This window comes from Ochotona curzoniae, unplaced genomic scaffold (genome assembly GCF_017591425.1).
Source record: "Ochotona curzoniae isolate NIBS_2020 unplaced genomic scaffold, NIBS_Ocur_1.0 contig_520, whole genome shotgun sequence".
Taxonomy (NCBI): Eukaryota; Metazoa; Chordata; class Mammalia; order Lagomorpha; family Ochotonidae; genus Ochotona; species Ochotona curzoniae.
The window spans coordinates 1279931-1294839 of record NW_024466457.1 but is presented as its reverse complement, the minus strand read 5'-3'; the positions used below and the strand labels follow the sequence as shown (position 1 = coordinate 1294839).

Genomic DNA, 14909 nt, shown 5'->3' with positions numbered 1-14909 from the left:
AAGTGCAAGATCTAGGGCTGGGAATGGGCCCACTGGTGAAACTGTGGGTATCTGATGGGCTGCAGCTCCCACTCGTAAGAATAAGAACCAGGGCTGGGGGGGACCTGGCTGGACAGATGGCAACATCCACCAGCATCAGTATGAGCTGGATAGTAGGATCGACTGAGCTGTACACTAGTGCGTACAAAAGCTGAATGGGATGCAGGACAGACCAGACAAGTCCACTGTGCATACCAGCATGTGCAGGAACCAAGGCTGAGTTAGCCCTGGTGGAGGTTATTATGAGTCACCCTGACTGGGCCACAGTCCCTGCTGATGTATGTGAGGGCTGAGTGTGTGGTGGGCAGGGTTGAGTGGGGCCACGGTACCTGTTGGTTTGCATAAGAGATGGGGCTAGAGACAGACTGACCCAGGAATTGCAATCACCAGCGTGTGTGCAGGCTGAGCGGCACCTCCTATTGGCTAGCAGACACAGGAGACAGGTCTGGAGTCACCTCAGACAAGGTTTCTTTGAAGAGCCTCCCCAGTTCCCCACCAACCAAACTGCTGGACTAAGAACTCCAACCAGGGGGAGAATTGCAGGATCTGTGGTCTGACCATGGAGTGCATGTGTCAGAACTGGGCCTTCCCATTGCTGAAAATAGTGAACATCATGCCCAGATGCACATGGGGGATATGGCAATCCATTAAGGCCTGCAGAGGACATCTAATACTATAGCAGAGGATGGAGGGCAGAGTAAATTGTACAACTCTCCCAGCCAAATGTTGACAGCAAGTATCTAGGCAAGCGGAAGCTCTAGGATGGGTTATGTCAGTCAATGGACCTTGGAAGAATCGCCTCATCCTTGGATGAATAAAATCAACAACACCTGAGAATGACTGAAACCACCTGAGTAGTACTCTCAGAACACATTCCACATCGGAGACCCTGGGATGACATTCAGTGGCCGTGCCCCAACCCCAAGAACTAACGTAGTTAGGATGCTGGGTGCAGCTTCTCCCACCCTCTCCTTCCTTCCCCCAGGTACAGGAAGAAGAAAAAGAAAATTGGAACCAAATCATCTCATCCACTTTTCCTTTCTCCTCTACCCTTCCCACCCTAATCTTCGGTGCACATGCACATGCATCCTTCTCAACTATGCAAATATCATAAAAATAAAATTTAAAACAAAGCTATTTCATTGTGATCTTGATACTCAATTCCCTCATCCTGCTGTTGAAGCCCGCCTCGGTTAACGGGATTTGATTCTGGCAGCCTGAACACACTAAAATAACATCTTTGGATGAAGTCTTAGAGTTTAATGACTTAATTTTCTTCCTTTCCATTTAGTGTTTTTTGTATTCTATGAACTCTGCCTACTCTCAACTGTCAGCCACTCTTGCATTGGGGCCAGAGATGACACAAAATAGCTACATTTTGGGTGCGGTCATCCATACTTACCAACTACAGATACTATCAACTGAGTCTGCTAATTCCCATAGTTGAAGCCTTGCAGGCTATTCTGCCCTTTGTGTTTGCTGCTTTCCAGCGCTTTATCTGGGCTCCCCCAAACCCTTTGCATTTTGAGATAGTGAGATACTATTTCTCATAACCTTATAGTTAGGAATTCTCTAAATTCTAGGATGAAGAAATGTTCCAAAAAGCTTCATGTTTGCTGCTTCCTAGGCATTTCAGGGACTGTTTTCCACTTCATTAATGCCCTAAGATTTCCTTACCACCCAAGCGGCACAAGATTAGGATCCAAACCTGCTTGTGGTAAAAATCCTCAGGTAATTTGTTCCTTATCTTTCTCATCAAAGTCTGAGAAAGAACATTTTTCTTCCAGATTCTTGATGGGGCAAGTTTATTACTGGTTCACATTCACTGTGAAGCACAGCCCCCAGAAGAACCATCTGGGAAGGAGGGGACATTCTACCAGAAAATTACCACCACCCATCTTGTACTTTCTCACCTTCTAGGGAACAGCACAAGTTGACTAAGTTGTGCAAGTAGTGCCTCAAGGTAAAAAAGCACTGGGCCCTGTGTGATGGTTCAGTAGCTAAATCTTCACCTTGCATGCACCAGGATTCCATATGGGCATTGGTTTGTGTCCCAGCTGCTCCACTTCCCACCCAGTTCCCTACCCATGGCCTGGGAAAGCACTGGAGGATGACCCTGCACCCACACGGGAGACCTGGAAGAAGCTCCTGGCTCCTGGCTTCAAGTCAGCTTAGCCCCAGCTGCTGTGGCCACTTGGGGAGTGAACCAGTAGATGAAAGATCTTTCTGTCTGTACTTTCTTCTTTTTGTAAATCTGCCTTTCCAATAAAAATAATGTTTTTAAATGAACATTAAGAAACAGGTAAAGAGCATCAGCTTCTCTGGACACCACTGAGCTGAGCGCTCCCTACTCTCCAGCCAGTTCATGCACTGAAATGTTTGCATAAAATATTTTGTCTAGCATTTTGCATTATCTCTGTAAGAAAGCCAGTCTGGGAACCTAACATGCTATACTGTAAGAAAGAACTATGCTGCTTTTTTTTTTTTTTAATTGGAAAGGCAGATCAGTTTTAACAGAGAGGAGAGACAGACAGAAAGATCTTCCTTCTGCTGGTTCACTCTCCAAGAGGTCTCAATGGATCCTCCTCTGGGTCTCCCATGTGGATGCAAGGTTCCAAGGCTTTAGGCCATCCTCCACTGCTTTCCCAGGCCACAAGCAGGGAGCTAGAAGGGAAATAGAACAACCAGGACACAAACCAGCACCCATATGGATCCCAGCAGCAGCTTGCAAGGTGAGGATTTAGCCATTGAGACATCATGCCAGGCCCATAACAATAATTCTTAAAGATATGAACATTGGAGATAAATTAAAGTACTAAAGAGCAGAAAAGATCAAATAACCTTGAAACCTACAAATACCAAAGCTGAGTACAAATTTAGAAGGAAACTGGAAATAGTAACAATTATAATATAATATATAATATAATATATAATAACAATTTATAAGGAGCTAAACTGGACAGCTTAAAATACTGAATCATTGGTTCTCAATTTTAGCATATATCAGCATCACCTAGAGACTTGCTAAATGGTTGGTGTCCATCTCTAGAGCTCCAACATTAGTAAACCTGCGGCAGAATCTGGGGATTTACTTTTCTAGCAAGTTCTCAATTTATGCTCATTTGCTGGCCTGCAGTTCCCACTTTAAGAATTGCGGCACTGAATAAAAAATTAACATCACAAAAGCAAGAACACCGACAGGTTCATTTCCATCTGTGATACAGGACGGAAGATATATGGAGATGCCTCAATAACGCTTTGACCTACTTCACCACCTAACTTAGTAAATATAATCAAGTTTATTTAGATATTTGATAAATAGCAAACTGACTGGAGGACTATATCCAAACTTGTCAACATGCAGTGGAGAAAATAACCAAGCTGGAGTCTACCAGATGTTCAAAGCTACGTCTACTGCATATTATTAATGACATGAATAAAAATAAATTTTTTTAAAATAAACAATTTTCAACAGCTTAGCAGAGAATATAACACTATTAAGATGCAAACTACATTTGTCAAAGTGACAAATCATTTAGGTGCTCAGAAATGTCTTGTTAATTCATAAAACAAATGTCTACTAAGCAATACTTACATGTCAGGCTCTAAACAAAAGGAACTAAAGCTATCATCACGCCACAAACATCTTGTCAGTGTTGTTTTCCAAGAGGAAAGCAAACAGGATAGCTAACTTTTCAAAGAAGATGATTTATTTGCTTACAGGCAGAGTAAAAGAGAGATACAGAAAGAGAAAGATCTTCCATCCACTGGCTCATTCCCCAGCTCACCATGACTGCTGCGGTTAGACCAGGAAATCCATCCAGGTCTCCAATGTGATGTGCGTGGCGTGGCAGGGCCCCGACCACTCGGGCCATCTTTCACTGCTTGCCCAGGAACATCAGTAGGGAGCAGGAAGAAGCAGGATTGGAGTTTGAAGCACTACTCATATGAGATGCTGGGTCACACGTGGCAACTCAGCCCTGCTCCATGACGTCAAGCTTCTGCGGAACTGACCCTCCTCTCCTTGTTTTAGTATTGTCCAACAGTGTCTTTGAGAGACCCAGAATTAATAATTTCTGCCTTCATTGCTTGTCAAATCAACTACAAACTGTTGCTTACAAATAAACTTTACAATTTCTAAAAGTGTACAAGTGAAGCCTTGACTCTTTATTATCTAGTGATTTTTTAAAATAAGTACTAAATTTTTTTAAGATTTATTTTATTTTTATTGAAAAGTCAGATATACAGAGAGGAGAGACAGAGAGGAACATCTTCCGTCTGATGATTCACTCCCCAAGTGATCGCAATGGCCGGAGCTGAGCCAATCTAAAGTCAGGAGCCAGGTGCCTCTTCTGGGTCTCCCACGCAGGTGCAGGGTCCCAATGCTTTGGGCCGTCTCCAACTGCTTTCCCAGGCCACAAGCAGGGAGGTAGATGAGAAGAGGATTAGAACCAGCGTCTATATGGGATCCCGGCAAAACATTTATGGCAAGGATTTTAGCCACTAGGCTGCTGTGCCAGGCCCTGTCTAGTGATTTTAAAAACAAATGAATGTGGGTGCTGGTTTTGTGGTGCAATGGGTTAAGCCACTGCCTGGGATGCCAGCAGCCCCATGAGTACTGGTTCCAGTCTCTTTGCAACTGACTGCTCCCCTTCTGACCCAGCTACCTTCTCCTGCAGGGGGGAAGGCAGCACAAAATGGCCTGAGTGTTTGGACTCCTGCCATGCATGTGGGACAAAAAGATGGAATTCCAGGCTCCTAGCTTCAGCTTGGTCCTTCTGTGGCCACTGTAGCCACTTGTGAAATAACCCAGCAGGTGGAAGTTCAGTCTCTCTCTCTCCCTCTCTGTAATAATGCCTTTAAAGTGAATAAACAAATCTTTGTAAAAAAAAAAAAATGCCAAACTTAAAAAATTACTTTTTCCTACTTGGAATTAGTAATTTTTTAATTTCTTCCTCTTCAAAATATCCATATGGTTAGTTAAAAGTGCATTAGTAATCTAGCACCTCATTTTAAATTTGCAAAGGACCAAAATATTCTTTTTTTTTTAAAGATTTATTTTATTTTCATTACAAAGTCAGATATACAGAGAGGAGGAGAGACAAAGAGGAAGATCTTCCGTCTGATGATTCACTCCCCAAGTGGCCGCAACGGCTGGTGCTGCGCTGATCTGAACCTGGGAGCCAGGAAGTGGAGCTGCCGGGATTAGAACCGGCGCCCATATGGGATCCTGGCATGTGCAAAGCGAGGACCTTAGCCATTAGGCCACCGCACCAGGCCAGGACCAAAATATTCTATATTACTCATAAACAGCTGACATAGTTCATTTGGGTTCAAGAGCGCAGGCTATGAGAACTTTTTGGCTTGAAGTCAAGAGAAAAGGAAATCGGTTTCCTAGAGTTATTCAGCTGAATTTTACTAAAGTGCTTCGTGTCTGCCATTGTAAAACATAAGACAGAGAATGTAGGTCAGAATCAACAATAAAGAGTGTACATTACCTTTAAAGGGGAGACTGGTTGCTTTTAAACTTCATGAGAAGGCCAAAAAATGCCAAATGAAGAAAAATAGAAAAAGTGCCCATCCTACGAGATGGCAAAAGCAATTTTAAAACAAAGGTAACTAAAACAATGATTTAAATACATATATAAACAAAGAAACAAAATGGAAATCTAGTCTCCCATATGTGGGCTGGATATAATCTAAAGACAGCATTACAAACCAATGGGAGAAGGGCCCAGTGCAATAGTGTAGTGGTTAAAGTCTTCATCTTGCACGCCCGGGATCCCATATGGTCGCCGGTTCTTATCCTAGCGGCCCGGTTTCCCATCCAGCTCCCTGTTTGTGGTCTGGGAAGTTAGTCAAGGACAGCCCAAAGTCTGCATCCACGTGGAAGATCCGGAAGAGCTCCTGGCTTTGGATTGGCTCAGCTCTGGCCACTGAGCTGCTGTGCTCATTTGGGGAGTAAATCAGTGGATGGAAGATCTTTCTCTCTGCCTCTCCTTCTCTCTGTAAAATCTACCTTTCCAATTAAAAAAAAAAAATGTCCTTGGGAGCCAGTGCTGTAGTGTAACAGGTAAAGCCACTGTAGATCATGCCAGCATCTCACATGGGCACCAGTTCAAGGCTTGCCTGTTTCACTTCCAATTCAGCTCCCTGCTATTAAAATGCATGGGAAGATGGGCCATATCCTTGGGTCCCTGCACCAACACGGGAGACCCAAACAAAGTTCCTGGCTTTGGCCTGGTCCAGCCCTGGCCACTGTAGCCATCTGGGGAATAAATCAGCAGATGAAAGATCTCCTTCTCTCTCTCTCTCCGCTCCTCTCTCTCTCCATAACTGTTTTCAGATAAATAATTCTATAGGAAAAAATGTTTAACTCAAACTTTCTGCTCTCAAAAAATATATAGAATCCACATGTGGAGTATTCCAACAAGGTGAATTCTATTTATCAAAAACATCATAAGTATTTACTAGAAAGCTAATGGGAGTACTGATAGGTAATCAGAAATAGGCCACAACTGTTCAGATTATATATAGGCATACAGTTCTGAATTATAATATATTATATATAATACATATTAGATTATATATACAGCCCTGAATTATAGTATATATATAATATAGTTTCTGAAATTTAAGCTTACTAAGAAATTACAGGGAAATTGAATCTAGTCATTATTATATCCTTGCAACTGAAATGTGGACTATGTAATAATAGTTAGTGTCAAGCTGATTAAGTTCAAGTCCTGCCCTACTTCTTAATGGCTTCGTGAACCTGGCAAATTCCTGAATCTTTCTCCCTGAGTGAAGCAAACACACCACCACCTGCCTCACGGGGCTGCTTGACTGGAACTATATCAGATCCAGATCTAACTGAGCAACTGGATGTCAGTCTAGTGGAGGACCCAAAGCAGCGTGCTCAAGGTCCAACTCCTTGTTCTTCCTTTTTCTTTGTTTTGCTTGTTGGAAAGGAAGACAAAAAAATCTCCCACCTGTGCTTTTACTTTCCAATGTGCCCAAGAGCAGGGGCCAAGCTGAGCCCCCAGAACTCAATCCAGGACTCTCCTGTGGGAGCAGGGACCCACCTTCTGGGATACCACCTGCCACTGTTCAGGGTGAACATTAGGAAGAAGCTGGAACTAAGAACAGCTGCAGCTCAAAGCCTCTGCAGAAGGATGTGCCCTCCTCTGTCCCCAAGGGCAACTTATGACCCTTGTCTTACTCTATCTTTTATCAATGGAATTAATGCAGACGCACACATCAGGATTGGAGCAGGTTAAGCTGGGGCTAAGCTGCTGCTTGCAAAGCCAGCAGCCCCTATCCGAGCACTTGGTGGGACTCCAGGCTGTTCTGAACCCAACTCAGGTCCTACTACTGAGCTCCCAGCACCCATGTGGAGACCTAGACGAGTGCCTGGCTGCTCGCTTTAGGCCCGGCCATTGTGGCTATTTGGGGAGTAAACCAACAGATGTCAGATATCTCTCTCTGTCACTCTGTCTTTTGAAAATCAATCTTTAAAAAGTCATGATTTATTTTATTTTGATTTGAAAGGCAGAGTTACACAGAGAAAACAAGAAACAGAGATCTTCCATCTGCTGGTTCTCTCCTCAAATGGCCATAATGGCCAAAGTGGAGCCAATCCAAAGCCAGGAGCCAGGAGCTTCCCCGAGGTTTCCCACAGGATTGGTCCAAAGACTTGAGTCATCCTCCTCTGCTTTCCCAGGCTGTAAGCAGGGAACTGGATCAGAAGTGGAGCAGCTGGGACATGAACTGGTGCCCATACAGGATGCCAGCACCACAGCCAGAAGCCTAGCCTACTGCGCTCTATCACTGGACCCTAAAAAGTCATTATTGAAGCTACAGATAAAACAAAATTGTAAGACAGAGTTACTACATTTACTAATATGAAAGAATCAAGAAAACATTCAGCAAGTAGCAGACATGTCCTGACCTAAACAATGAATTGGGAAGGGGTAAAGTCTTACACATACTTATGTGCTTTAAAGCCATTGCACAATATCCAAAATAAGGCTGGGGAAGCCAATTTTAAGAGAACATGAGAGTTTTGGGCCCAGTGCGATAGTGTAGTGGTTAAAGTCCTCGCCTTGCACGTGCCGGGATCCCATATGAGTTCTGGTTCTAATCCCGGTGGCCCGGCTTCCCATCCAGTGTCCTGCTTGTGGCCTGAGAAAGCAGTTGAGGACGGCCCAAAGCCTTGGGACCCTGCACCCGCATGGGAGACCTGGAAGAAGCTCCTGGCTCCTGGTTTCGGATCAGGCTCAGCTCCAGCCGTTGTGCTCGCTTGGGGAGTGAATCATCAGATGGAAGAGCTCCCTCTTTGCCTCTAATCCTCTCTGTATATCTGACTTTCCAATAAAATAAATAAATCTTGGGCCCAGTGCGGTGGCGCAAGTGATTAAGGTCCTCGCCTTGCACACCCGGGATCCCATAAAGGCACCGGTTATAATCCCGGCAGCCCCACTCCCCTTCCAGCTCCCTGCCTGTGGCCCGGGAAAGCAGTCGAGGACGGCCCAAGGCTTTGGGAACCTGCACCCGCGTGGGAGACCCGGAAGAGGCTCCTGGCTTCGGATCGGCATAGTATCAGCCGTTGCGGCTCACTTGGGGAGTGAATCATTGGACGGAAGATCTTCCTCTCTGTCTCTCTTCTCTGTATATCCGCCTTTCCAATAAAAAAATAATAAAAATAAATCTTTAAAAAATAAATAAATAAAATTTTAAAATAAATAAATAAATCTTTTTTTTAAAAATGCAGTTTAAAAAGAGAGAGAGAGAATGAGAGTTTGATTGTCTGCAAGCTTAGCATGCGCCAAGGGTATGAGCTGCTGGAGAAAAAATAAAAGCAGATTCAATTTTAGTTATATTAATAATGGTAGTTCCAGCTCAAGAGAATAATTCAAATGCAGTTTTCTCTGATCATGTTCCATTCTGGACATATTTGGAAAGGCCAAATAAACCCTATTACTACAGGAAATGATTAAGGATTTGAATACAGGGAACACAAGTAATTAGGGATGCTTAACTCACAAAGTAAAAATCTGAAGGGACAGAACCAACATGGCGAATTAGCACACGAATCCTCTGCCTGAGGTGGCAGCATCCCATATAGATGCTGGTTTGAGTCCTGGCTGCTCCACTTCCCATCCAGCTCCCTGCTTGTGGCCTGGGAAAGCAGTCGAGGATGGCCCAAAGCCTTGGAATGCTGCACCCATTTGGGAGATCCAGATGAAGCTCTAGGCTCCTGGCTTCAAACTGGCTTAGCACAGGCCATTTGTAGCCGCTTGGGGAGTGAATCATCGGACAGTAGAGCTTCCTCTCTGTCTCTCCTTCTCTCTTTATGTCTGACTTTCAATAAAAATAAATAAATCTTAAAAGAAAAATGAAAAAAAATAGAAGAAGAAATGGAGCAGCCAAGACATGAAGCAGCAACCAAATGGGATGGCTGCACCACAGGCAGCAGCTTAGCCCACTACACCATGGTGCAGCCTTTTATGGAGCTTTTAACAGTAAAAACAATATCTGCATTGCTTTCCTAACAGAACTATGAAACATGAAAATAGCCAAGCTTTAGGATGATACACTGTCAGGATAGTATGCAAACAGAGATGCATTTCCAGTGTAGCCCACAGCCAGGCCTCAGGAGACTCCAAAGCCAGAAGAACAACAACTAAACGACTCATTAGGCCCCAGCCTAATGGAAGGTGAAATCCAATGGTGGAGACATATACGGCACTAACACATTTAAGACAAGAAAAATGAACCCATGGCCAATAAAGGATGCTTACAGCGGACACTCAGAACTGGCTTCCCTTGAGGAGGCTATGAACTGTCGGGGCAAAACACACACCCACAAAGACCATGTGGCAGGAGAGGTTGTTGCAGGGGCAAGGAATTGCACAGCTGACAGAAGCTGAGCATGGCACGTCGGCAGAGCGAGCGGAGCAGGGCTTGGGCCCAGCAGTGATGGCATGCTGGTAAGGAGGGGCTTCGGCAGCAGCGGGTCTGCCGGGCCTTCTGTGGTGGGCAGAATGGACTGCAAGGAAGGCCAGCTGCCACCAGACGTCCACGTGGCGCAGGAGGGCCAGCTGCCACCAGACGTCCACGTGGAGCAGGAGGGGCCAGCTGCCACCAGACGTCCACGTGGCGCAGGAGGGCCAGCTGCCACCAGATGTCCACGTGGCGCAGGAGGGGCCAGCTGCCACCAGACGTCCACGTGGCGCAGGAGGGCCAGCTGCCACCAGACGTCCACGTGGCGCAGGAGGGCCAGCTGCCACCAGACGTCCACGTGGCACAGGAGGGGCCAGCTGCCACCAGACGTCCACGTGGCGCAGGAGGGCCAGCTGCCACCAGATGTCCACGTGGCACAGAAGGGGCCAGCCACACAAGATGTTCACATGAGGCTTCCCCAGTGGGTCAGACCCGAGGGACAGGTGTTGAGGAAATAAGCATGGAAATGAAGATACACACAGGTGGGCTGCTTTGTTTTTTGGCCTAAAGTGACCAAAAAACCCTTGTGCCTACTTAGGTGGTATTTTGGGTATGACTGAAAGTAACAACATCTCAAAACAGATTTTTTTTCCCCTAATTAACACCTTACTTGGGTGTGGCAATGTGGAAACTCAGTTATGAATTTTCCTGGGGGCGGGGGGAGCAGGTGGGTGTGAAGGACACAGCCAAAAGGGAACATAAAAGATAACCCCACAGGGCCCGGCGGCGTGGCCTAGTGGCCCGGGATCCCATATGGGCACCGGTTCTAATCCGGGGAGCTCCACTTCCCATCCAGCTCCCTGCTTGTGGCCTGGGAAAACAGTTGAGGAAGGCCCAAAGCCTTGGGACCCTGCGCCCGTGTGGGATACCCGGGAGAAGTTCCTGGATCCTGGCTTCGGATCAGCATAGCATCAGCCGTTTGTGCTCACTTGGGGAGTGAATCATCGGATGGAAGATTTTCCTCTCTGTCTCTCCTGCTCTCTGCATATCTGACTTTCCAATAAATAAATAAATCTTTTTTTTTATAAAGATTTATTTTTTTTATTATTTTTTCATTGGAAAGGCGGATATACAGAGAGGAGAGAGAGAGAGGAAGATCCTCCGTCCGATGATTCACTCCCCAAGTGAGCGCAACGGGCCGATACTATGCCGGTCCAAAGCCAGGAGCCTCTTCCGGGTCTCCCACGCGGGTGCAGGGTCCCAAAGCTTTGGGCCGTCCTCGACTGCTTTCCTAGGCCACAGGCAGGGAGCTGGAAGGGAAGCGGGGCTGCCGGGATTAGAACCGGTGCCCATATGGGATCCCGGGCGTGCAAGGCGAGGACCCTTAACCACTTGCGCCACCGCGCCGGGCCCAATAAATAAATCTTTAAAAAAAAAAAGATAACCCCACAACACCCAGGTCACAAGCCTGGATGGACGGTGGTGACAACCAGCTGGGCAGCGTGCCAGCATGGTGGGGCTGCATTTGAGTAAGCTGTTTGAGGGGCCTTGCTGTGAAACTAGAGGACAAGTCTGAACCGGGAGGATCGCTGGCAAACAGAGCTGTAGTTTAGGGCTCGGAAGACAGTGCACTTCCAAGAAGCAAGAAGGGGCCTCTGAGGAAAGCCAGCCTGGGAAGCACGGGGAGGAGAGTGAGGTTGTGTGTGTAAGAGAGAGAGAGAGAGAGAGAGGCTGGGGAGGAGTGTGCCCACCCATGCCAACTGCTGACAAGGATGGGGAAATATCAATCAAATTTACAGATTCACCGGGAGGGATCAGGGGCCGCAACCAGCTGCAGTGGGGTGAAGGGTGAGGCGGTGGCAAGGACACAGCAGAGGAACACAACTTTCTCAAAATGCCTGGCTGTAAAGCTAGGGGGGGGGAGGGGGGGATGATGGCTGGGCTGTGTGGGTGGAGAGAGGGTGTGAGATAGGAGAATCCTGACATCGTTTTCAAGAGGAGGGGAAAATGGAACCCCAAGTACAGGTGCAGGGAACGGCCCTGAATAAAAGGAGACACTCTGGGGAAGGTGAGAGAAAGCGGCCACCCAAACCACCTTGCAAGTGTCTTCCCATAGGACACTCTGATGACCTGTCATTCCCAAGGGGTAGGACAGGAGATAGCAAGCAATCATGTGAGCTCACACCAACACTCGGAGTACAGGAACCCATCAAACACATCCTTGGCCCCCAGTGACGCAGCTGAAGTGCCTGGGTTCTGGCTCAGAGTCATCTCCAGGCAGGAACCAGTCCCCCAAAGGGCCCTCAGCTCTGGGCACACCGCAATACAGCACTCCCCCTCCCCCCTCCTACACGGCCATCCCAGAAGCCAAAGGAGGAAGTCGATGAAAATCCCTGAACCTATAGCAAGTCTTGCCACGGTCACTGACGGCAAGGGTCCCGCCGCATCCCAGCCCCAGTCCCACTGCAGGTCAAAGTCACGCCTGCCGGACCCGACGGCTGACAGGTTTCCCAGACGGCTGGGGGTCTGACACTAGGAATTCGCCTGCACCCCCTCCTCCTTCCACAAGAGACCCTCAGGTTGTGCAGGGTCGGTGCTGGGATCCCGGGCTCTCTCCCGCACTCACTGCCCACAGTTCTGCGGCGGTGGCCCCTTGGGTGAGATGCCCTCGCAGGGGTACGGAGAAACCCCCCCAGGCTCATCGGAGAGGGTTCAGATGGCCACGACGCCGCAGCGGCCTGAAGGACTGGGCACACACGCCCGGAGGGAAGGGAGAGGAGGGCTGAGGCAGGCGCAGGCAGCTGGGGGTCCTCTGCCCTGGGGAGGTACCGAGTTTCCTAAGAGGGCTAATCCTCAGCCATAGCTCCCCCTCCTCGCCTCAAGTCCTGACGTGGCCTCCGGGATCTCCCGGCTCTTCGCTGTTCGGATTCACTCCCCCTGCCCTGGAGGCCGCCTGGACCTCGGCGCGCCCGCCAGCCGAGCGCTGCCCCCGCCTTCAGCCCAAGCTCCCGGCCGGCACTCACCCGGCCCGCCATCTTCGCGGACACGTCCGCCTCGGCGGCTGCAGCTCTGCGTTCGGCTAAGCCCGCCCCCGCCGCGCGCGTCCCCGCCGCCCGCCCTCGCGCAGGCGCGCAGCCGCCGGGAGGGCGCGCGCGCGGCCGCGCAGCTCCGCGGGGCGCGCGCCGAGGCGCCATTTTCAGCGGAAGGTTCGCTGCCGCTGGGTTCTGGTTCTGCGTTTCTAGGGTGTTGCAAGTACCATCGCAGCAAACCCCTTGGCCCTGGGACCACTCTCCGTGTGCCATGTGCTCTTTTCCCCTCAAAGGGCCGTCTAGCTTTGTGCTTGCGGACCCACTTAAATGTCATCCTGTCCTGGAGATACCTGGGTGCCATTATCCCAGGAATTGGTCCAGAATTCAAGTTTTGCCTAAGGCCGAGCTTTCTTTGTGGGCCTCCTTGCTTTCCACACTTCTAGAAGGGGTCAGCATTTATGCGAACAGCCTAGAAAAAAAAAAAACTTGAAAGTGAATTGGCATTATTTTACTATTATTAAGCAATTTTATTGATAAGCATGATGTATTTTAACAGCCATGTTTATCGCCCAGTGTAGTTCACGTTAGACACGCTTTGGTGGAACTTGGATGAAAGATGCCCTAAACTGGGCCATTTGGATCTCCATGTTGACTCCCCACCTTGTCCTCACTATCAAATCAGCCTTGCGGAGGGCGGGCTGTGGGAGTTCCTTACAAGAGGAGAGAAAAGAAAGGAGCTGGACAGGGTTGGTGGCTTAAAATTGAGAGAGCAACACCAGGTGGAGACCTGGAGACTGGGGATGGACAGCAGGAGAAATTCATGCCGATTTCAGAAGCTCGCTGAACAGATGGTGGGCCCGAAAGGTTCTAAGGAAGGAGAGTATATTAGCTGACTTCTGATCGATTAACTTGCAAAAGCAATCAGAAGAAACCACATTAGAATGGATTGAGGAGTCTGCCAGCCTGTCCTCCTTTAGCACTCACCTGCTGTGTCCATGGTCTGAGCCCCCTTTCCTGACTTCCAGAGAGGTGTTGTTCAATGCACAGAAAGGCTGCCACACAGAGTGTGGATACATTGAATTTGGACCTATGAAAGTGGTTGTGTGCAGATAACAACCAGATCCAGAAGATGATCTTGCCTCTGGCCTCCTGATGGGAGTTGTTTTCAAGGTTAGAGAATAACGGAGATGTGCTGATTCTTGTTGTTCTTACCAGACAGGTAAGCCAAAAGGGATGCTAGATTACCCGTAAGCCAGGACAGGGATGGGGCTATTCCAGACTGAGTCAGAGCAACCACTGACATGTGTGAGATCTGTGACTGAGATCAGGCCTGGTTGGGGAGCCAAGGGGACACCCTGGCTGGATTGTGGGTCCCCCTGGTGAGTGCGAGGGCCAGGTTGCAACCTGGTCTGGACATGGATGCAGTCTCCTTTGGCACGGGTGTTGACTGGGTCTGGGGATTGCAAGACTGGGCTGGACTCCAGTACCCATTGAAGCTTGTGAGAATCAGGATGGTTGTAGGATGGGCTGGGCTGAGTCTGTCCCTGCTGAGCTATGTGTAAGCTGTGTCTGGACATGGACATTAGGGCCCTGGCTGGGTGTGGCTTTTCCCCTTATCTCTCCCCTCTCCCCAGATACAGGAAGAAAAAAAGAGAATTTGGAAAACAATGGTCTCATCCACTTTCCTCTAACTCTTGACCCTTCACACCCTAATAAAATATGTAAAAATTATGAAAAATCAAATTTATACAATTTTTAAAAAGTGGATTGTAGCAAGTCTGTTCACTTCTCTGCTACTTTATTTTGCCCTCATTTCTTAAAAAAATTTCCCACTGTTATGACCTTAAGAACCAAACATCAGCATAACCAGAATGGTACCCAGTCTCATTACAATGG

At 48.0% G+C, this 14909-nt stretch overlaps 1 protein-coding gene across 1 annotated transcript in view; it reads right to left on the bottom strand.

Annotated features, from left to right (window-relative positions):
- Positions 1-13124, bottom strand: part of NSF (N-ethylmaleimide sensitive factor, vesicle fusing ATPase) — a 137750-nt gene extending 124626 nt beyond the window's left edge. Inside the window, exon 1 of the mRNA XM_040989297.1 lies at positions 13008-13124. Coding sequence (XP_040845231.1) covers positions 13008-13019 — 12 coding nt within the window. The 5' untranslated portion in view covers positions 13020-13124. The remainder of the gene's footprint in view (positions 1-13007) is intronic.
- Between the last annotated feature and the right edge of the window lie 1785 nt (positions 13125-14909).